The 24,790-nt window shown below is 40.9% G+C and overlaps 1 protein-coding gene across 6 annotated transcripts in view; it reads left to right on the top strand.

Annotated features, from left to right (window-relative positions):
• LOC130161530 (dipeptidyl aminopeptidase-like protein 6) overlaps positions 1 to 24,790 on the top strand; it is a 201,905-nt gene that overhangs the window by 64,440 nt on the left and 112,675 nt on the right. Inside the window, exon 1 of one of the 6 annotated variants that reach the window (XM_056364887.1) lies at positions 14,815 to 15,296. The exons of the other annotated variants lie outside the window; for them this stretch is intronic. Within the exon in view, the coding sequence (XP_056220862.1) occupies positions 15,213 to 15,296 (84 nt within the window). The 5' untranslated portion in view covers positions 14,815 to 15,212. Of the gene's footprint in view, positions 1 to 14,814; positions 15,297 to 24,790 lie in introns of those variants that run through there. 6 annotated transcript variants of the gene reach the window in all.

Raw genomic sequence — 24,790 nt, 5'->3', positions numbered from 1 at the left:
TCTCAATCTAGTTTTACATCTTCTCTCAGACACTCAGAGAAACCCAATCCTGCAAGGTTGGATGGTGGTGGTTGTGACTTCATTGTTGTGACATCACAAAGTTGTGGAATTCCTGACGGCTCGTTCAAGGCTCAGTTTCTGAATACAGTCTGTGTGCATTCCTCTGTGGACTGAGTGCTTTGATACTTTCACAGTATTAATAATCAAAAAACACATGGAAATATTACTTTATACAATATGGGACCTTTAAGTAAAAGTACAGCTGTATTATCAGCAGAATTTTTACAAACCATCAAAAGTAAAAGTACTCGCTCTGCAGTCTCGGTGAGTTATATATTATTATATATGACATTATTACACTGTCGACACTGATGCATCAATGTGTTAGCAGAATTTTACTGTTGTTGCTGGTTGAGGCGGAGATACTTTTAACTACTTTACAGTGCGTAAAGTCAGGTAGTTCGGGTCTGGTCCCCCCCTGTGGGTCACAATAAATCTGAGGTGTAAAAAAAGAAGAAGGCTCTGCTACAAGAAATCTGTGTTCCTGCTTTTGGACCTTCCTCTAATCTTTGCTTTAGTGGGATATTAAGATCTTAATTTGAAAAGTAAGTAGTAGCTGTCGGATAAATGTAGTGGAGTAGAAAGTAGAATATTTCCCTCTGCAGGAGGGAGGAGATGTATGATGCTGTAGCACCAAATTAGCACCAATGGAGGCACTGACAAATATTACCACCTCAGATTGCTTAGTTTAAACTTTCAATCATATTATAGGTTACTGATCAATGTTTGTTCTGCATATGAGGACTCCAGATAGAGGAATTAGCCCCCCTCAAATAGACAATGCATTTAAAACAACTCATTATCGCTTTTGTTTGGCGTTAGCTTGACTTATTCTCCATTGCGAGCTAAATCCTTCTCTGTCAATACATTTGATAGTGATCTTAGTGTGAAATCCTCCCTGATGATGATTCCCGGCTGGTGAAACAACTCATTACAATCTAATCAAACATTTTTTTTTCACTCTGCAATCCTATGTTATCTGCATCCAGTCTGGGTACTGTGTTTCATTTCTGGTTGTTGAATTAAGTTTCACGGGCGTCTTATCTACTGACTTTCACAGTTGAATGGAAATTTGAGGAGTTTAATGTCCAACATTGTTTAGCCTTTCACCCTCCTTTGGTCCAGTCCAACTCTATCTAGATAGGGATATTACGTAAAGCCTTTTGGTTCCCACTGGAGCCTCTGCTCTCGCCAGCAGCTTCATTTTAAAGGGAGAAGTACATCCAATCTCACATTTCAGCCTCATTAATTAGATATCCTCTCCAATGGCTTTTCAACCAGCGAATAGACAGACTCAAAAAGCAGAAATGGATGCTTACTTTCACCATCAAAGCTTCGTCCCTGCGGTGTGATTCTGTTTTTCTCCACAGACGCCATTACAACAGTAAACATCTCTGTTTTATCTGTCTCTGTCTAGTAGGATCAGCACAATCGTAATGAGACTCAGGAGATATCTGGCTAAGATTCAAACCCTTTAACACACACAGAGGTGAGTGTGTGTTTGTGTGGTGTGTGTGGTTTGAGCTGCATATTCCAACAGTTCTTCTTTTCTTTTTTTTTCTTTTTTTTTACACTTTCCCAACTCATCTCACTTATTCTGCGGTCTAATGGCTTTGCGCCTGCACTTTGCATTTAGAAGGATGAGGAGGGGAAAAAAAGAGGATAAATCCACAGCAGCACATTAATGCACACACAATGTTTCTCCTTTTTTTTTGGCTTTATCTCTCTGTCAAACACACACACACACACACACACACACACACACACACACACACACACACACACACACACAAATGCATGCAGGGACAAAAAGAGGATATTTTTCTGGGTATGGATTATGAGACAACCAAGCCCTGAAATGCCCTTTTAATAAGCTGCCCGATATCAGATTCAGGTTTTATGACAACACAAATAATAATGAACAGTGAAGAGAACAGGAAATATACAGTATATAGTACAATATGCTTCTATACTCCGTTTTCATTGTGTCAGCAGATATAGAGGTTATTTTCGGGTATAATAGGGCTCTGGATAAGTCATGGGAATAATTTTGTTTACCTCACAGGGCAGATAAAATTCACAGTTCCTTATATTATACTGTCCTCCGCTTATAATCTAATTTTTTTTTCTTATTTCTTTATATATTTATTGTACTCAAGAGATAGCGTAGTGATGGTTCTATTCTCACAGCGCTATCACTAACACAAAAACAGAGAGGCTTTTACTGGCGTTGAGAGATTATTGTCCTTTTTCTAACACTGCACTCAGCAGTATGTGTGCAGTGCTGGAGTTTGTGTTAATACATTTAATTTGACCTAATTTGTCTGCTTCAATTTCCACAACCGGCATTTCTAATGCTAATTTGAATGCCTATTATTCTGATCAACTCAAACGTTGTAGATGAACTAAAACCGCAATTTAGTGTCAGCTGTGTCTGTAAACTCATGTGCAGAGTAAGTAATATTCTCATTCACTTGATTTGGTTTAACAAGTCTGATGCTGTATTTATTTTTTCTTCCTTCTCCAACAGCACATTTATTTTTTCATTAACTTTAAGCACCCTGCAACACAGGCTGATTTATTATTATCTGTCTGATCCAATCGCTTCCGTTTGCCTTGGTTATTGTGCGCTATTGGCTGTAAACGTATTGTAACAGTGTAAAAAGCTAGTCTGCTGCGTGAGTAAACACACAGCATGTGATGCATGTTTTTTGTGTAGTTGTTTAATGCCATGATATACAACTGACAACAGCACTGCTGACTAATTTAGTATGTATTCACTTTATTTTTAGTGCTAATTAGAAAACATTAGCATTCTTGCAAGCTAAGCTGGTAAACATTATACCTGCTCAACATTGGCATGTTAGCATTGTCACTGTGAGCATACTAGTATGCTAACATTAGCACTTAGCTAAAAGAACCGCCATACCGTAGTCAATCTAGCCTCACAGAGCTGCTAGCATGGCTGTAGACTTTTGGCCAGATGCATTTTGTCTTCATCTGATCAATTCAGTTAGCAGGTATTTGTTAAGTTACAGCTACACTCAGACATTGTTGTGCTAAATAGTGTTTTCACAAACTTCAGTTCTCTGTTCGTGGACTTCAATGCCTGTAGCTGTGCTACATGAGGCGGATGGCAGTGTTCTTCAAAGTGGTTATTGAATGAAGAGATGCCAAACAACATCCAGGTGAATACATGCGTCGCAACTGTCTGCCTTCTACTCCCAGTGAACTAGTCTTAATTAGTGTAGAATAATTAACTGCTGCTTGTTTAAATCTGCCTGATTACAGATGGAGCATTTGCCAGGTTTCCTCATTCTGTGTTGATTAGGAAATAGTGAGTGAATAATGGCACTTGAGGTATAGAGTCATCTGTCTACATGCTCGATTCAGGGTGGCATCTGGAGACCTGTGTGTGTGTGTGTGTGTGTGTGTGTGTGTGTGTGTGTGTGTGTGTGTGTGAGAAAGGGCCAAGGGAATAACGGTCACACAGACTTGTCCAATCAGAAAACGGCAAATGTAATTGTTTCCTCTCGTCTCCAGTCAACAATAACAGCATCCAGCCTTCACTTGATTACTGTCAATTTGTAAATCCTCTGTGACGAGCCCCCTTTGACCTCCGGCTCAGTTTCCTCATCTAGCTAATTTCTCATTCATCAACAAACCCTCAAACATTCCATGTTGATCGAACATGACGCGTTTGCATGTGCGCCATTTTCCCCCTGCGATGAATTATGCAGCCATTGGGGTGTAAAACGGCAGTATGGTTTATTTATCATAGAGAAGCTGTTGCTAACCAAATCAGGTACACATTAGGGCGGGGGGGGGTGTGTTCGTGGCTAAGTCGACACCCTCGTGCAAAGACCAATCATGAGAGGCAGAAGGAGCTCACACGATGAGCTGAAACAGAGGCTGAATGTGGTTTTAATGGGTTTGTGTCACAGTAGTTCTGTATATAAAGATCTACGCGTGTACACGTATATCTATAATGTATAGCAAAGCACAGAAACACTTCCCCACAGAATCCAAAATATGTCAAAACTTTCCTTGTGCTCCCTCTGCTTTCTCTTTCACTCTCTGTATAACAGTGATTGAACATGCCCAGGGGGAGGGTTCGCAACATGAAATAATCCTGCACCACTCACTGGAGGGATTTGCAAAATAATGACTGAATGTCTGAATCAGATTTGTCCTTTTCCGATAGCTTCCAAAATAAAAGTAATAATATTTGTCGAATGAAAAACAACATCTCTGCACTCTCCTCTATCTCTCTTGGACTTTTGTCACGTCCCTTGGAATCTGTGTTTTGCAGAAATGGAGAAACAAATGCTCAGTTAACGGTGGAGACGCTAGAGATAAATTTGAAGGAAAAAAATAAAATAAAAAAAGGCTGATTCGTCAATACCAAGTGTGTCTCACTGTTGACGTTTGCAACTCTCCAAGTGGCGCTGCATCACCTCTTTGTGTTGCCGCTGCTGCTCGTCTGGCAGCTAGCTGATGATAACAGATGGTGGGCATTAATAACGTCATCTCAGCATAAAATGAATTCATATCCGGCCTCTTCACAAGGCATTTTCAGCGTGACGAGAGGGAAGGCAACGCAGGAGGAGGAGGACGGGGACGCGGTCACCGAAACGCTCCTCTGCTGGGTTCTGAGTTCTTCCCCACCCTTATATATCTGCACATGCACATAGCTGTACACAGATTCACACACACACAAACACACAAGCACGAGTCTTAAGAGCTGCACTGCGTTTCACTTTTATGGGTCAGAAAACTGGAGTGCTGATTTAGTCATTATTTATGACTGGACGCAGTATTTCTAAGATTAGGAAGGAAACAGTGAAGAGGCAAATAACTCCCAAGCATTCCCACTGCAAACAACAAGCATGTGATTTAACTGAGGTCAAACTCATCTTATCATGGGAGTTGAGTGTTATATGATGCAGTACGGTTGCGCTTTTTTGCTTAAAATCCTCCCAATGGCGTCAAGTCGGCTTCCTTATGAGTTTGCAAAGTTTTTCTTTGCTCTGGGGTCTAAATTTAGGCCAGGCGTTTGTACCTCTGCAGGTTTAGTTTGGTCTTTAGATGTGTTTCTTGAGTGTATTGATGTGTTTTTCTTCAACTTTAAAAATTGATATAGAAGTCTGTTTCATGTGATTTAACAGAGAATACTCTAAGTTGCAGCATATTGCAGTGAATCAAAGCTGACCTGTCAAGCTTATTGAGCTCTGTGGAACCAAAATATGGACTTTTTGTGGGTTTTTTGACATTTGACAGTCTTTAAATATTAAATATACTCTTAGAAATTGTTGTTAACAGCTCACTTGCTTATGAGATTTAGCATTTTGAATTGTTAACATCATACAGCTACATTGGGGGCTCGAGAGGTAAAAACATCATCTTGAAGTGCCCCCGGTGCACCACTAGAGGCTGTCCTGTTGCTGTCTCAGAGTGAGCTGTATCACTTCTGCGGCGGAAAGGCTGGAAACACATCGTTCTGGAAGCGGGGTCTGTTGGGACTGAAGGCCAGGCATACAAAGTGAGGTTAAATCAATGATACAGGGGATGAGGGATGATGAAAGGGAAGCACAGAGACAGAGGGACGGAGGGAGGAAGGGACAGCGACAGACAAGATAAAGCATTTGCCTTAAAGGCAAAAGGGGCCAACAGAGAAAGACGCTTGATCAAAACCAGAGGTGGATAATTGAATAGTGTATTATATAATAAAAGATGAATAGTGTGTCTCAGAGACAATAAAGAGAGAATGTGACCCAGCCTGCACAGACTGGAAGATCACAGCAGAGGCCTGATGGGTAGTTGGATGGAGGGAATTATATCACCACCCTCCCTGCCTTGTGATCACGGGGTCAGCTGAGGGAAGTAGTGCTAGAACTGGTAGGGTTTTGGTATCGTGTGTAAACCCACAGAAACAAACTTGCATACTGCAGTTGTTGTTTACTCCGCTCTGCATTTACTGATGGTATGTATTTATACATTCAGTGCATGTGTTTTTGTGAGTGTCAAAGTCATAGCTAGCAATTAGCATCAGCAGTGAACCGCCTGCATTTGCTGTCAGAGGGTTCAAAGAAACTCACCATCTCCCTGCTGCTACCAGTCAGTGTTCTCCACTGGCAGTAGCATCAATAGGCTAAAATGCACAATACAAATCTTTAGAGTGCAAGAGCACATGATGTCCACATGCATTAGAATCCATTTAGCACTTTAAGATAGATTTCAGCACCTGTCCCGGAGCCATTATCAGCTCTGCGTGTGAACAAACAACACTCCATTCAACACGCATCAACTCAAAATGAAAGTCACTGAAAAATAAGACCCAACCAGCAGTGGAAAAATTTGCATTGTGCATTTGAAGCCACAGGACATTTTTTCATTTTGACTAAGCTTTGGTGGTAAAATGACATTATTAACTCAGTAATTCCACTTGCTTCCCTTTAATACAATTTTAACAGGTGTTACTTTGTTAATGTGCCTTGACCTAAACTGCGGTCTGCTGATGTTCGGCCATGTTCAGCTCTCCTAACACTTCCCACTGAGGAACCCTGGGACATTACTGTTGGGCATGATTACACTGCACGCCTCCGATCGCATCCAACCAAAACTTTAACCAGAGAGGACACGACTTTACAGCCTTGCGTTAATTACTCTTTGAAGTAGCTCTTTGTAAGTTTTGCTATTGCTACATAGCCAACGTTAGCATTAACAGCTGTTTACTTAACACGCTAGAAGAAACATTGCGAGTTCATCATCAAACTTCATTCGTTTACCCACCAAGAGCTGTGTCCAGTGACAGTGACGTGACAGCAATGTTAGCTCTTGTCTCTATCGCGTCATTTCTTCTACTGAAGTTAGCACGCTAACCAGCTAGCTCTGGCACGTCTCATCACTTTTGGATAGTGACTCGCCGTAGCCTCCAATCAGGGCGTGTTATAACCTCTTGTATTGTAAACACAACAATGGCCAAAGCTCTTGTCAAGCAACCATCACCACCTCCCGCCCACCAACAACAGCTGAATACAAGTTCACACCTCTTCTCACAAAAGTATTCTGGGAAATGTAGGAAATCAGTAACAGAATGTCATGTAGGTTTTTGAAAACGTTAGTCGGTTAATTGATGAGTCATTTAGAAATAAAGGTTGGAGCAGAAAAATACTCCCAGAATTCATGGGATATTATAACTGTATGCATGAAGTCCACTAATTGGCTCAGGTAGTGTCATGTTAAAAATGTTTTCAGGCTAAACTAACCTATTTTCAGACACCAGACCGCTCATCTGTCCTCCTGCTGCTGATTGTAGCTCACCACTCCGCCTCGAGTCCGTGGAGATGCAGGCGACAAAATGGTGCCAAGATATGATGCACAGGCAGGTTAATAGCTCGACGTTTTAATGGTGGATAGTAACAGCTTAAATGCTTCGATTGTTCTTTATCAGATAATGATGTTGCTAATAGTCAGTGTGTTTTAATTCAGCACATTAAACAAACTGATTGCTATTCCACAAGACACACTGTAGTGGGCAGAGTTTCCTTGCAGGTAATGAGGAAGCAGACAGACAATCACCCACAACTGAAAAACAAGCAGGTTTCACTTCATGCTGTTATTTCAAAACCTTTTCAGAGAACAAAAAAAAAGAAATTCTTTTGTTGTCTCTTCCAAATTTTGCTTTTTCAGGTGGATCCATTCTGCCAGGTGTGTCTGGCTTTTAGACCCACCCCCCCGCAACCCTTAAACACTGAAGTCTCTGGGGTTGCTCCGACACGTTTTCTTTGATGTAGAAATGGAGGAGGACTGCAGCTCAGAGCTGCGTCAGGAATAGGAAATGGCATGTCTCTGATTGTCAGCTTCCTCTGAGTTGAACATGACAGTTTTGTTTTTCCTCTGTGATAGAGAGGAGTGTGATTGTGGATTATTAATGTGGGGCGTCAGAAGAAACAAAACGTTTAGATCGCTTACAGACAGGGGAGGATTTCGAGTGTCACTGCTGAGGCCGAGTCTTGTGTGGAGCATGTGAGAGGGGAAACACTGGATGTCAACAATCTGCCCTGTGATCTGAATTTCCGGTTGAAATTTCGCTGTTTTAGCTTTAAAATGATTTGTTGTCTCTCTTCATCTCACTCTCTCTGTTTCTACTTGTTCCACATACTCTCTCCCTCCCCTAGTCTGCACGTGCTAATTTCATCGCGCAAGTCTTCCCCGCCACCGTCCACGTCTCTTTTGTTGTGTAACAGTGTTTTTTTTAGCAATTACACATCACAAACATCTAAATTAGACTCATCTGCTCCTCCTAATGTGGTGCCCTTGATGATTTTGAGTGGAGCTTCATGTGTTTCTGATTACATGTTGCTAATAAGTACCTGAAACAAAGGCCAACACCCTGGAGGTAAGACCCTCGGGCTTAGGTAAGAGGTAACGCTTCAGCTTAGAGATAATTACGCCGTCATCCAATCAGATTTTATAGCACCATCTCTTGTTAAGATGATACTTAACTTTACAAATATATAGTAATAGCTCTGATATACAGCATTGGTTAACAAATTGAGTTTGTTTCTGTAAAGATCCTGTGTTGCCCGGTCTATAATTATCCTTTGATTCGTTACTGAGTTGCAGTTGTTTCCAGAGTTCTCCACTAACTGAAATTGCCTCTCTCTTCCTTTCCACTGACCTGCTGAGAGCTCTGAATAGAACCCGATCATCACCACCTCCTCTTGCTTTCTCCTCCGATCTATTTCCTTTTTTCTATCTTTTTTTTCTTCCTCCTCATTGCTCGCCTTTTTGACCTTGTGTCCTGTTGAATGGTGTCGGCCCGTCGAAGCGTATCATTACATCAGCAACCTTGCCTCTTGTCCCCGATGCAGGTTTGGGTCATGGCCGTGTAGTCCGGGCAGCACGTCTCTGTATCTCAGCTGAAATGAACTGCATTGACTAGAACATCTGTGTTTAAGGTGAGGTGAAGTTTGGCTGCTGCGTTTCAGTTCACAGGTGCTTTAGCAGAAACCAATCTGTCGCCCTGGAGGTCTTATTTTGTTCAAGGTTTGAAATTTAAGCGTGGTGCGGCTGATAAGCCGCAGAGCTTTGATTTTCCCGAAGGATTGTGCAGCACATGTGATGCCAGCGTTTAGTATATTTCTATGTAGCAGGGTGAAGAGTTAGGCTGTGGGTGGACGTCAAACAGCCAGCCTTCATTTCATTTCATTTTAGCTGTACTTAAACCTGAAATACCTGAATTTGTTTGTCCACTTGGGGCCAGCAGAAACAAGCTGTGAACATAACATTGACATATGTTTCAAGAAACGGTTGCTTACTTACACATCCAGCACATATGGAGCAACATCATTCATTTGTAGTTGTATTTCTGGCCACCGTATCACTTCTTTTAGCTCTGTTTTTGGTCTCCTGATGTGAATATCTGACTCTTTAGCTGTTAAATGCTCCACCATGTTCACCAGCTGGTCTGTGGCTGCTTCTGTCTGCTGTGTGGGGGTGAGCAGGTAGTGTACAGTGGGGGGTTTTTTAGAGCCATTTTCGATGGAACCCAAAAAGGATGCCAGACCGCTATAAAGCTCCATAAAGCTGAGGAGAGATGCAGAAAAAATGAAAATCTCACTTTATACAATATGGGAACTTTAACTTGACATATCCTAGCACTCTACCTTGATCATAGTTTTTTTAAGGAGCAGTAGCCATGATCTTTCTGTAACCTTAACCAAATACAAATCATCTGTTCCCTTGTGCAGACATTGGAGGATTTAAAAGACATCACACTCAGGATTGAAAACTTTGTTATTCGACATAGAGCTTTGTGAAATATTTATAACTTTTTGTCGGATGAGTAGGTTGGGTCATATCATCTCTTCAGTTTTTATAAAAAATCACACTGGTAGTCTTCCAAGATTCACAAGAAGACGATCAAACCAAAGCCTAATCTCTGCAGCCCCGGCACGGCACACAGCAAGAGGGAAGCACTTTGAGTTATGAACTGTTTGGATGCTTTGCGTGTTCTGTTTTTGTTTGCGTGCTGTTGCCTTTCCCTGTCAAAAATGTAGAAAGTTCTTTGAAATGGACACCAAATGTCCATGTTAGCATGAGAAATAGCTGGTAGATGTAAATGCTGGTAAACGTATAGTGTCCTGAGGAAGGGTTGAAATCTGATTTCTTCATATGTTCTGCTAAAACGTGTCTAAATTTGGTCTGACTTAGTGTGAAATAGCTGCAATTCCCCATATGTAGAAAATGAAATTAAATCTGTTTTTCAAACAGTGTTGGCCTTTTTGAGTGGACTTTACCTTTAAGTTCCCAGCAGAGCATGTCTCATCTGTGATGAAGCAGTTCATCAAATGCTGCCAGTCTGAGGGTCTCGCTCACACAGACACACACAGCCAGCTCTATGGCGAAACAATGATGTACTACTTTCACATTTTCCCGCTTCATAGATCAAGCTCTTATATGGCCTCTTATATATATATATATATATATATATATATATATATATATATATATATATATATATATATATATATATATATATATATATATATATATATATATTATAGCCTCATGACGAGCTCCCTGCTTCTCTCATATATTTTCACATGTATAGAACATCTGTTCCTCACTGTAACCCGCACCTACTTGCACTCGACCCATGTCTGCACTACACACATGGCATACAGAGAGCGAGGAGTGACAGCCCCTAATAAATGACCTCAGCTCTTTTTATTTGTTTTAAATCCATACAGCCATTACAGGACATTGTGAGGCCGTGACTGGGCTCACGATAAATGCACCTCCCTGCACGCCTGTGAAGAATTACTCTCAGATATGAACCGAAGGGAATGGAAGGGGAAAAAATGTTCGTTTTTATTTTCAACAAAGAATATTGCTTTTCTGTGGCTGTGGAGATGTATGTGCTTAGAGCGTAGCTGCCAGGAGAGAAAAAAAAAGAACTTTATTTGAACAATAGAAATAGAAAATAATTTGATGGGATGGCAGACTGTATTGTGAAATGAGTTCATTTTCTGAAAAGGATGATGGGATGCAGAAGATAGCGTACGATTCATGGTTCATGGACTGTCTGGTGTATGTGAAAAGCAACTGAGAGACTGGTATATTTCAAAGTGGCAACAATGAAAATGTATATCTGCATGAGTATCTTGTTGCATTCCTTCCTAGTAAACCTAATTTGAAAACTCATTTAAAAGATATGTCATTTTTGGAAATTGGATTTTGCTTTTAAATAATCTTAGTTATGGAGGTTTAATTCTATGAATGAAAAACATGAATGTAGACCATTATCCAGGCTATAATAGATAATATTTTTGGCCTCTAGGCAAATGGGTGACATTACAGGGAGAATGGATGTTGTTCTCTTCTGCTCTTTAGGAATAGTGCACTGAAAATCAAATTAGCTGTCAGATACTGCAGTTAAATCCTTTGCTGTTACAAATGAGACGGTTATCAACTGGTTGTAGCATCCTGCCTGTGTGGGAACCTGTGGCACCAGGGGATGAGGATTTGTAAATTAGCTTCGTGCACTTTGGGTCTGCAGGAGTTAGACCAATACACCACTGACGCTCCCATGTGATGGGTGTTTGGCTTGTGTCAGCACAATCTGCAAAGCAACACAGCATGAAATGCACAGGGACGCAGAGGTGTGTGTGTGTGTGTTTGTGTGTGTGTGTTAGTTTTTATAAAGCCGTACAAATAAATACATTCACACCTTTACAAGAGCGCTTCCTTTTTCATATTCGAACACGCTTTGAATCTCTGTTTGGCCTTGAGGACGCGGATCCCTCCCCAACTCTGATCTGACAGGAAATAAAGTGCAGACAAGACTTTAATGACACTCTTTCTGAAGCACTGCAGTGTCTGCGCTTGCTGTGGTGGTAATGTCTCAGAGGCATCAGTGCGTTCGCTGTGTGTCTTGTCTATCAGGATAGAGGAAAATGCACCCAACTCCTCCCCATCCATCCCAGCGGATTTTGTCCTCCCAAGGTACACCAAGCTGAGCGCTCACTGGACCGTTCCTCCAGAGTGCCTCTGAGTCTTGGAAAAAGTGTCACTTTCTCAGGGTTCCTTATTCATTTTCTCCTCCTCTTCCCCGTCTGTCATTCTGCCCCTCCCTACCCCTTGCTGTGCCCTCTTTCCCCCTCTCTCTCACGAAGCCCCCATCTTTATTTCTGCCCTGTCTCTTGTCAAGCAGACAGGTAGCAGCAGCCTGCCCCCCCCGCAGTAGTTTGTCTTTTTTTTTTTGCTCCATCTGATCCATTAGTAATCCATTTCAGGGGCTGTCAGCCACATAACAGCTGCAGAATGCATCCTGCACGGTTTATCTGTCACATGTATGTCAGCCCCCGCGCGCTGACCGGTGGGGCCTTGGATGGAGCTGCGACCGTGACTGGACACAGTTTGAATTATACACACTATAGATAAATACTGTATTATCCTGTATGTCAAAGCAGAGAAGACAGAGAAGGATTTTTGTTGGGGTTTGGTGTAAGAAGGGGCTGAATGTGCGCTTTAGGTTCGGTTTGGGGGGAAAAAAAGGAGATTTTAAAGACTTAGAAACAAAGAATCAAAAAGAAGTAGCTGTTATTTTGACGTGCTTTCAATGTTGTATGTGTTCATTCATGTTAGCTTAGATGCTATAGCTGGAATAAATCTAACTGCTATACTAGATTAAGTTAAGGTAAAACACACTACAACAAATAAGCAACACCTACACTGTATCCTGCAGCTTGAACCTTGCCCTTCACTTGCTGTAACCATGCTAGCTTTGGTTTTGTGATTTCTTGTTTCTTGTGTGTCTTCTTGTTCTGCTCTCTCTCTCTTCAAGTAACTGTGTTCGCTTCTAACTTCCAAAGAAACCTTTCAAGAAATGCAGGAGCCAAGTGCTTGCCAAGGTTTGCATGTAGTAAATCCAAACTCTAACTTTTGAAAGAAAAAAAAAAACACAGTCTTCCACTTACAACTGAAAAGTTAAATCCATAAGCAATGAAATCCACCATTTTTCAATTTATTAAAACCTGGAATTTTGTGGCCATAGCCTCACCTGGTCTGGTATGACCAGTGGCTAATGGTGGCTAATGTTAGCGAACATACCTAGCCTTGCTTTAAGGTTTCATTGAAGATGAAAAGGCCTGGTCTACATTATTTCCCTTTAACTCAGAGAGGTGAAAACCTTTCAGTCAGCATTTTTAATTTTAATATACATTATATACCCTATACCACTCATGTGTCCCTGTGGGATTCAGCTTCTGTATACAGGCTAATCCTAGCTGCTGCAGCTTGATTCGTAAGAGGAGGTTTGTGGGGCTTTGGTTGAGTCACTTTAACACACAGCTTACTGTCAGTCAGAGTTTTTGCTGTGTTTGCATGTTTTGTTTTGCCTTTTTTTTTTGTTCTTCCCAAATGAACACTGTTAATCTGTAAAGAACACATTTTATTGTGTAGTGGCATAGTTTTAAGAGACTTTGTTGCTGCCGTAAGCAAAAAGGCAATTTTTTTTTTTTCATACTTCTTGACTGCGACTGTCTTTTTGAATTATAGACACGATACAGTAATCAGTTTGCAATAATTATACAAAAGCTTCTAACAACAGAAAACACATTTATGCATAAAGCGTGGCCTCTGGGCTAGAGCGCTCACTAATGAAATATTCAAAATTCAAATAAAAATCCACACAGTGTGAGCACACCGACAAGGTTGCAATACATTAATAATGTCTAGCCTCTCCAAAATTGGCCTGCAAGGTTTTTACACATGTGTACACATGTGGGCAGCCAATACAACTCAGAATGCTCTAAATGAATGCATGGGGTTTCATTATTTAATAGGATCGAGCAGGTCCCAGGTGGGCAAATATTGCAAATGTGCACACATCCACTCACTTGTACATATATATAAACACAGACACACACACACACACACACACACACACACACACACACGATTTCTGTCTCACGTGTGCTGCACATGCAAGGATCGGGCTCAACCAAATGTGGCCCCAGCTCATAGAGAAATGTGAAGAGCCTCATGTGGGCGATTTAATGATGATTGCGGTGGACATCAAAAGAAGATTAGTCATATTTTATTGGCTCTGCCATTGTTGAGAGATTAGTTCCTGACAAGGCTGAAAATGTTATTATTAGGCTTCTGCCGAGATTAATCATGTCTGCTGCATCTGGACAGAAATAAAACAAGATTGAATAGCAAAATAATTACTTTTATATTGATTTCATCTGTTGTTTGAGGTGATATTGGTAATAATGTTTTGAATTTAGTGATGATGTGGTATGACTGTGACAGTACATGATGGACTTTGTATGTAAATAATAGTCTGGTTTGTCCGTCACTATCCTGTATACTTTCATGTTTTGTGTAGATGCACACACAGCTACAGCTACAGCAGTGGTTGAAGTGAATAGAAATCCTAAGAACAAAACAGAAAAATAGAAAACATACGACTGTGTCTCAGCTGTAGATTTTCAGTGACGGCACCGTGCACACGCCTACACTCTCAGCTGTGATCTTATGATCTCAAATCAGCCACTTACCTGTCGCTACACCCCACCATGCTGTGGCTCTAATGGCTTAATAAACAGTTTAGCACTGATTGTTCCCTCTGTGGCATCTCATACAGGAGGTGTCAGATTACCCCCTGTTCACCCTCCATCACCCCTCCACACTCCTGCTGCAACTGTATCGCCAAACCTCCTCTCTCCCATTAGTTAAAGCCCTCTAATCGTAGTGTACTGCTGTTAAGGGTGAGCATCGTGCAATTGAAATAAGTCGCTGTTTCTGAGGACTCTCCTGGCGTTGATTTGCTTCTGAGCAGAGAGTGAAAGCTAATCTTGGCCGTGAGTATCTCCGGCCTCCATTAGAGGCCCGTTAATGTGCTGGCTGTGCAGCAAGGTTTGGAGACAGAGGGACTGGCGGTTGTTTTTGTGTTTTCATGCAGTTGCTGGGAAGTACACAGTGTAATGGCTCTGGGTGTGGCAGCTGCTTCATAAATGGGAAAGGCTAGTGGGCTGTCAAGGCAGACAGCGGCTCGTTGGCGGAGCAGCTGTAGCGTCCCTGGGAACAGCAAGTGGCAAGCGTAGCAGCCGGTGAGAGGCTAACTAGCTGCCTTCAGGATGATATTCGATCATCCACTGGGGACACCGCTGGGCCTTCGCAGGAAACCCTCCAGGGTGGAGACGGCCAAGAGATTCTGGAGGGTGAGTCCGACTTTTAAGTGATGGAAAGGAGCGTTTGTGTGTGTGTGTGTGTGTGTGTGTGTGTGTGTGTGTGTGTGTGTGCTTTCATAAGCAGTGTAAAAATTAAGATAGATACTTGCTTTCTTAATCTCTTTGACATCATTTACGAGAGGAAAGCTGTCTCAAACAAAGATCACTGCAGTACATGTTCCTTAAATATCCTTAAAGTCCTATTAAAAAGCTTTACTGTTGTGAAGGGAGCTGCTCCGTCTTGTCCTTATCACTGCCAGCAAATCAGTCTAATGAGCCTGTAAAGCACCGACTTGCAGCCCCTTTGAAAAGCTGTCCTCAGAAAACGAAAAGCATCCCTCAGATCAAGCTCGCCTCGAAGAGAAGCCAGTCGCAAAGTTTGTCCATTTCTTTAAAGGTTATCCCAGGAGAGGTGAGAACCTAATGAAACTCGATCCTGTCTGAAGGTAGGACCAAAATGCTACAGAAGGTGTTTGGAGCACCCGCTGGAGCCAGTCAATATTGCGTTCGTTCCCCCGGGACAATGGCTTTAAAAGGGTAAAGACAGACTCTCTCTGCCTCAGAGTCGAGCGTTGAATACAGATGTACGTGGTTTAGGCAACTGGACCGGGCGGCTCCTCAGAATGAAATCTGGGGTTAAATCAGGACTGTGTCTTGATCCCCGTCGTCTCTCTTGCTTTGTTTTCTTTTCTTCCAGCCTACATCAATCTTGCCTTCTTCCAATACCCAGGAGTTTTCCCTTCACTTTAATCTCTATCACTCATCATGTGTGCGCAGGCTAAACTCTCCCCAGCTCATACTGTCGACCTTTACTCTCCACTATTTGATCTTCACTATGTAGCGCTCCACCCCACTTGACTCCACTCTGCTGAGTGTCAATCAGGACAGGTCTGCTCAGGCAACTGGCTCACCTCTCCAGCTCAGACCTCTTTAGCATTTTAGATAGGCATAGTTAACACTCCTTCAATTTCCAAATCTGAAGTAGGTGCTTTTTTAAAATTTTTTTTCTTTCATTTTATTAAAGGAACACATTGATCCTCACAATCTACTGAGGAATATTTTCTGATGGTGTGATTAAAAGATTCTTGGCCTTCAACACATTTTTTGTGTTAAAGAAGCTTTTTCTTTTCACCTAAACCAAATAAATCCTCTTTGACTCTCAAACTTAAAGGGCTGAATGAAAGAAACTAAATTATGTGCATTCACAGATGGTGATTCAAAACAAGAATATGCAATATGCATACCTGGTGCTTATGCGCCTTGCTTGCAGAAAAGAACACATATGGTATGTGTTTCCAGCTTTGAGCAAAAGGCTAGTTTGTTAGTTGATGAAGGGCAAAATTTTAATGTTGTAGAGTGATGGTAGAAATGTATCCGTATTACAGTGTGCTGTAGACCACATTGTTACTTAGCTTGTGTTTCCAAATATTGAAACATTTTGCTTCATGTTTTGCTTCATGTCTCACGGTACAATGTAAGGAGATTTAAAAAAAATGGGAAAAATAGAAATAACTTAATATATCTTATAGCTCATTTTCCCTTTCCAGTATTTTTAAAAAATATATATATTCTTTTTTTTTTTTTTAATTTTCATCAGTTTACAATGTAAAATTTACCATTTAATATTTCAATTTGAGGATTAGTTTTACCGTTTTCAGTTTTGTTTTCCATTTTTCACAATATTTTGTCAACATCCGATTTTCTTTTTTTTTAATATTCAATTATCCTCAGCAGAGTAAGATACTGTATATATATTTAATTTTAAATAGATGATTATTTTACTATATACAGTGTCTATCATAGACAATAATTTACAGTATTTATTTTAACCATTTTCTCTTGAAGTATTTTTAAATTTTACCCTCTGGCATGCAATACATTCTGCATGGCACATTCTGCTTGACGATGCAAGCCAAATCCATCATGTGGCTTTTCTCATTAATAGAGAAGACAGTCGACAATTAAAAACCTTTCTAATGTCTTGACTGGAAAATGACTGGATGATATTAAAATCCATATTTCTAATAAAGATGACTAAGTCTGTGGGGGTGGGGGGGTGGGGGTTAAGGCTTCAAACTGCCTCTGATGTTCACACTGCCTCCCCTTGAAGCCACAACTTCTCCGCCCATCTCAGTCAATCACCTGCAGCACCCTTTCCTTATCATCACACATTAACCTCCCACTGTGATCGTCTTCAGAACCACAGGCTGTATTAGTCAGCGATTAGCAGAGTCCTTTCCTCTGTTGTCAGATCAAGTATCATCTCCCAAGGTCTTTGTAATTCTGAGGTTTCTGATATGAATTCAGACAGGAATCTCACATCTTGCTGATCCAATGAGTCTCTTTGTCTTCTTTAGAAGTTCATAAAGTCAGGGAAGTGGAATACAAGTCATTTCAGGGTCAGTCAAGTTTTCTGCATCTCAGCCCTTAGAGCAGTTGTTGTTCTCCACCACCACCCCACCCTCGCTGCATCCCCTGTTACCAGTCAAAGGCAATTTTGCTTACATATCCTGCAGACAATCTGCTGTTACCTCCAGTTAGATTCAAAGTTGCTCAGGCAACATGCAAGCAAGGGTCAGGCAACTTTTATTTTCTTCATTTACTGAAGTTAGTGTTTGAAACAGGCTTCTCCCATCATTACGTCAAACCAGCCAAGAGCAATTTTGTTTATGGGTTCAGTTTGCAGTGGCTCTCTTGAGGCTTCCTGAAGAAAGTAAACCAGAAATGTTCATTCTGTTCTTCTATCATTATATCTGTGGCCTTGAAGATAAGATGTCAGCTCATGGCATGAGAAACTGCACTGGTGTGGTATCCGTGCAGGGCAGCAGGGTGGGTGTGTGATTAGATCCACTGTCCCATAACGGAAAGGCCACAAGTTCAGTCCTCACAGCATCCAATCTGTGTCAATCAAGAGCTGGATACTTGTTGAGGAAGACCTGAAAAACACACTTACAGTAGCAGTCTACTTTCTCAACCATTGTTTGAAGTTTAACACATTTTGGATGTCCTCTGTTTTGTTTCACATTGTCAATTAGAAATTAACAAAACCCCTTGAAGTCTTGAATAGCTTGTGTATTGAATAGATAGGGGTTGCTCATCATTAAAATTGCAGTTTTTTTTTTTTTTTATGTTAGTAGGCTCCAATGAATTTTGCATAATCTCTAAGTTTGTCCTTGGTGGATTTTGCTCTGCTAGACTTTCAAGTTAAGTCCTTGCTTCCAATCAAAAGTCAACATTAATTTCCTGTTTGAGCTTGTTCCCTACTCGATTTGGTTTTTGATTGTGTAATCACCCCAAGGAAAAGTTATCCTGGAAGACAAACAAGACCTGAATTTGAGGTTTTGTTGGTGCAGTTATTTTGTGAAAGCAGGGTTCAGCTGGCATTGTTCCTACCTACCCTGATGAACTGAAGTAGAGAAGTAAAAACACCCCAGAGTTCAGAAAGTCCAGACTGAACTTGCTGAATGATGCACAACATATCCCAGCTCAGGGTAGAATGAGAGTGTAAGCGAAATGACTAAGGACTTTTGGCATGGCAAAGTGATAAAAAAAAAGTCCAGAATAAATATGCTTAGTCAAGATGTTGTAGTCAGTTAAATCTAGCATCAAAGCTTGGACCCAACCCCACCACTTTCCATCTTTTACAGGACACAAGCCAACTCAGATTCAGTGACAGAGGCAGTTTTTCTTTGTAGTGCGAATGTGGGACACTGCAATCAAAGACTTGGGTTTGGAATATTTGGGCTGTTTCTCAGGAAGGATTGCCAGTCTGCTGAACCACCCATTTCTCTTGACATAAAACAAAAATAAAATACATTTCACATATGCTGTAGCTACATTTCACATATAAGTGCTGTAGTTTTTGGAGCTATTTTTATCCCTGTCTATTCAGATAAACAATCTATTCAGTAGAGGATCCAAGTGTAGCGTTTTGTTGCACCACCTTCAATTGAAGGAAAATAAATAAACCAAATGAATCAGTCTTATCATCAGATGTAGTAAACTCTTAATTCTGGGATCTCTTTCTCTGCTTTGCACGAACACACAACTGAATAAGTACACGCAACAAAGATGTCAGAATCAAACAGATGATCTTTGGCAAAATGAGCTAGTCGCTTATTTTGACAATAGCGAAATAAAGCAGGACGACTTGCTCCGTCGTCTCAGAGTTGAACCCCTTTTAGTTGGACCCAAAGTTTCGTTGCTGACTTCACTCGCCGCACACGCAGCAGTTGCCTAGCGATGAGCCTCAGATGGCAGGGCTTCTCAGCTGATGTGTGCGACTGATGATGATTCTCTTTCTACCAACCGGCAAGTCTAGGCGCATGTTCTGGGCGGAGAAGCGGCTTCCAATTTTTCACAATGATATACGGGATGATTTTCAATACTGCTAATAGATGGACGGGAGTTAGACAACAACTAATTTGGATAACGATAAACTGATATGAATTAGCTGGGCAGCTAATCCATATTAATTCAGACATGTGCTTAACTAAGGAGTCATTTCAGGGTTATGTCTCTTCAGGAAAGCATCTGCAATTCATGACAGGAGCCTGGCAGCTTTCTTATCTCAGAGGCAAGTCAGGGTGTGAAAGTTAGAGAGGGAGTATGTGGTTGTTGTGTGTGTAAGACAGGGAGAGAGACTGCAGATCATTATGTGTTTAATTACTGAGGAATTTCCTTTGTGAGATATATTTCAGTATGTTGAATAAAACATCAGTCTCTGCTCCACGAGCGTTTTTTAACCTTTTCCGTTCGTCTTCTGAGATCCACCGCCGGAATGACCCCTAAAGGTCGCAAAGTGTTCGCACGTCCCGCTGTTAATTTTTATTATCATGTCAAAACATCAGCCCCTCTGGGTTTGAGGGAGGGGTGGTTTCTTGTCTTACCAGCGTTACTCCTGAAACTTTGATTGTTGAAAGGTGAGAGGGCCATTTGGCAGCTCCTGAGATCTTTCTGAAACAGTCTATTCAGAACTCGCTCTTATGTTTCAGCAGAATTCAAAAGGTTGCTTGTGATCACTACACAAGATATACTGATTTGCAATTCCAACTTGTTTTTCACCCCCCCCCCCAGATGTATGTATTTTATGCATGGTTGCTCTCTGTAATATGACTGTAGCAGAATGCCAAGCAGTTTGCCTTGTACATTGTCTTGTCTTTTTTCATGAGCTCATGAAACAGGAACAATACATTTCTCCTTATTTATCAATTCCTCTCCAACACCCTCTGCCTCCCCTCTTTTTGCTTTCTTTCTCGATAACTCTCTCCATCTTTTGTTGCTCCACTGACAGGAAGGTATTGTGTGTCTGATTGGAGGGAATCTGTGGCAAATCCCATTGCGGTATGTCTTTGGTTTCTTCTTTTTCTCCGAGCGAGGAGAACCAGCATATGGTTGTACAAACAGAAGCCATGTGTACAATTGCAGTGTCATAAAACTAACTTCAAATGAATAATGTTGCGGCAACAATTAGTCAATTAATTGACTTGTCAATCAGAAGGAAATTAGCAACTGTTTAACTGCAAAACTGATTATTCATTTAATGGGGCACTTCACAGATTTTCCACATGATAATCAGTTAACAGAGTGTAATACGAAAACGGTTAATTTAATGCCTTTTGATCTGAACTTGATCCTTACTAAAAGAAGGATAACTTGGCCTGTGCTGCTTGGATTGTGACCATTTGTTGTTAAATCTGTCGCTGGCAAGTCTCCCAGCTTTATGGGAGTGCAATACCAAATCACTACAGCTCCTCTTGAAGTTATTCATTGCGAGACAAAAATACAAAACCTCACTTGTTCCAGCTCCCCAAATCTGGCATTAGACATGTTATCTGTTTCATTTACCTCACTGTGCTACAATCCAATCTTCATCAAGTGTTGTTTTGCTACACAACAGGGATGTTTAAAACTCCTTTACCACCCGTATTGCTGAGACATCCGTCATGTTTTAGCTGTAAAGGGTTGTACAGTGTCGTCCTTTCTCCTGTTTTCAACTAGAGGGCCATAACTCAGCTGATATCTGCCTTATAATTGTGTACAGGTAATTTATGACCAACTTAGACAAGGTGCTTTATAGCCTCATACAGTATTTATATTCAGTGTATAGCTATTCAACCTCACTCAGAGGATATGGTCAGATAAGGAAACCCAAGCCATGTGACAGAGTCTGTGGATATTGATGGAGCCATAATGAGGAGACAGAGCTATTAGGATTTCACCTTTGGCTGCACTGTTGTTATCTGCTTTTCTTTGCTTGTAAGCAAAGTGTAGTCTTTAAAATGGACTTGTGCACCATGCGACTTTACTGTTTTTCCACAAAGTGAAGGTGTTAAATCCCACATATTGCTGCTGTGAGACTAGCACTTGTGAAATACAGTAAATTCACACATTTTAGCTAGTATTCATATATGTCGCGCACTAACAAATGCAAGCCAATTCCTAAAAATAGTCTTCGGAGAAGATTACAGTAAATCAACCTGAAGTCCAATGAGTCACATTATAAATTTAGCATATACCGTACATTTCCTCAGCACTACAACAACATGAGTCATGTCATACCCACACACCTGCTGCTCTGAGTGTATTTCTCATTCGCTAATTAATTCAGATCACGTATACTTTGCTGCTATTTCTTGTCTCATAATAAAAATGTACCAAGAAAGGAAGCAGTTATGCTCTTCAAGCAGATGGAATGTAAAACAGTTGAGAGTTGAGTGTTGAAGTGACAGCACATTAATATTAAAGAAAAGAAAGAAACAAAGACGTAGAACTGCTCTAAATAAAAGCTTCAACAACTATTCACGAAATGTTGGTACTTGAAATGATTTTGGTGACTTTCTTTGTATATTTATTCCGTTATCAAGTCCTTACATCCATGCCTTTTTATAAACCTGCCAGTGAAGTAGCTTCACTTCTTAAGATTAAATTAATCACATTCACTTAGCCCTGCAAGTGACACCATAAGACTAACTTGAATGTGACTCCATTGTGCATTTTGCAGGTCTGAGACACACAGGTTCTGCTGGTGTACTCTATTCAGAGTGATATTGCTGTGTCAAATGCTAGATGAGGTGGAAGTCTGAGTGAAGAATAGGATCAGTGCATCCCCTTTATTATTCATGAGCTGGAGACTGGTCACTGCAGAGAAATTTATTAGAGGGCAACTTCTTCAACCTTTAAGCAGAGCAGAGAGTCATCCAGGCTTAGGATCCTATCTGAATATATTTCGTACAAAAAAAAAAAAAAAAAGTGGTAACTTTGCGTATCTATGCAAAATACAGGTGATCAGAACATTTACTCCAAGTCAATATATTGTCAGCTTTTCTTTGACACTGTTGGCTACATTGTAAAAAATAACCGTGTCTGTTGTTTTGACTTTGTATCTATGATTTTTTTTCTTGTACTGAAGTTAGCATGTTAACCAGCTAGCCCTGGTCCGGTCGGACTGTCTCGTCACTTTCCGATACTGAGTCACTGTGGTGTCCAGCCTGCCCTGATGAAGTAGCCTCGCTCAGAGGGTGCAATATAACCTCTTGTTCTGTAAACGTAATGATGGCTGAAGCTCTTGCCAAGACTGGTAAATAAACAGCTGTTAATGGTAATGTTGGCTATGTAGCAATAGCAAAACTTATAAATAGCACAGAGACAACTTTTTAGCCTATAGTTGTTTGCACTTTGTCAAATTGGCACCATTAAGCGTATGCCAAATTAGCCATTAGCAGTTCCTGTTTGCACTGTACCCATGAATGCACCGAGAACTATCACTGGATTACTTAGATGCAAAAGAAAATTAAAAAACATGATGATTCCAGCCAAGTTCGGCAGATGTTGGGGAGCATCTTTCTTTCTGTGATTTCTAAACAAAGTCCCCCAACCTAAATGATCACATGGGACCCTACCATCTGATGTGACCCCTATAGGGCATTTCCTGAATTAGCACCCCTACGGTGGCAGGAGATATGCCACAGGTTGATTAACAGTAAAACACAGCTGTGGGCCACAACTGACCTGTTGGGTTGAATCTAAAAAGTGTGCATCATGCCTGTGTGTTGACTAATGACTCTCAGAGTGTATATAAGAATGATGGTTACATTTTACATTATCATCTATTGAATTGTAAAAATCTAAGTAGAGTTCCTATTAGGTCAAAGTTAAACCTGGAAATATGTTAATATTGGACATTTTGCATAAGAACTTTAGTGCTCACCTTCATTTTTATTTCCTGGTGATATTGTTGCTAAAGAATGTCCAAAAGTTTAGGAAGGGATGTTGGAGAGTTGAATGTGATATGTGACCAATAGGGGCAAAGATGGAAAAAGGAGATCCAGGTTGTGAAAAAGGAAATTTCCTTCAAGGATCTTGAGACTCATGTTTTTTTCTCTCTCCTTTTTGTTAAAGTGCTAATGAGATCCTTTGCGAACAAGCCACGATAATGATGAGTGTGAGTTTCATTCTCCCTTCGTGTACTAATAACTGCCTTTGATCACAGTGTGTTGATGCTTGCATGGTTCATTTGAAAAAAATTTAATTTCCTTCAATTCTGAGATGTGAGATGTTCTCGTGAGTGTGTATTTTGTTTTATTGTTATTCATAACACACACACACACACACACACACACACACACAAGAGTGAGAGCAGCACAAGATGTGGACATCAGACACTGATGAATACTTCCCAATTCTGTTGTTATGCTCTCATTAGGCATTATGTGCTAGCACAGATTTCAAGGATCTACAGCGCAGTAATCAGTGTAGATTATAAGATTTAGTAACAGCATGGTTAATATTTAATGAGCGCCAAAGAACACATTGGTTTTATGCTAATCTAAAATTGTTTGACCCACTGTGGTGTGCTGCCACACTAGGACTTAAATCCCCTCTTTGTATGCATGGCCAGGCTAACTTACAAGAGAGACCTTTTATGTTGTAATCAAATATTTATGCTATAATGGTTTAGATGACAAGGCCTCCTTCTTTCTGCAATCTTAATGGCACATTTGTCTGTTCCCAGGCCTCTGTTGTATGAAAATTAGACAAGCTCCAGAAAGTTAGAGAACATACTGTGGGACAGGGAACGCCACTCCGACACGTCTCGTTTACAATGACTACACAGTGGCTTGATGGGAACAATATTATGAAAGGGACTTCAGCAGAGCTTGGTAAACAACACAGCCTGCCTGTTCAGATTTATACAAAACCACAAAGTATTTGATGTAGACGACTGTGGGTTTGAATCAAACTCCAGCGGCTCCCCGTGTTCATGTCAGAGCTCTGTCATCAAATGTCAGCGTCCTCGGGAGTGGAGTGGGTGTTTTTGGCACAGATCGAAGCTCTGTAGGGGTTTGTTTGGACTAATTTGGGCTTGCTCTGAGAGGTGCTTGTGCGCGCATCAGCCTCTGACTGAAATTTGTGTTTTTGCTTAAATGCCTTCTTTTTCTTTTTTTTTTTTGGATTCAATTTCTGAAATATTCCACTGAAAAATA

The sequence above is a fragment of the Seriola aureovittata genome, chromosome 20, assembly GCF_021018895.1.
Source record: "Seriola aureovittata isolate HTS-2021-v1 ecotype China chromosome 20, ASM2101889v1, whole genome shotgun sequence".
Lineage (NCBI taxonomy): Eukaryota > Metazoa > Chordata > Actinopteri > Carangiformes > Carangidae > Seriola > Seriola aureovittata.
The sequence above is the reverse complement of the archived record's forward strand: the minus strand, read 5'-3'. Positions and strand labels throughout refer to the sequence as shown.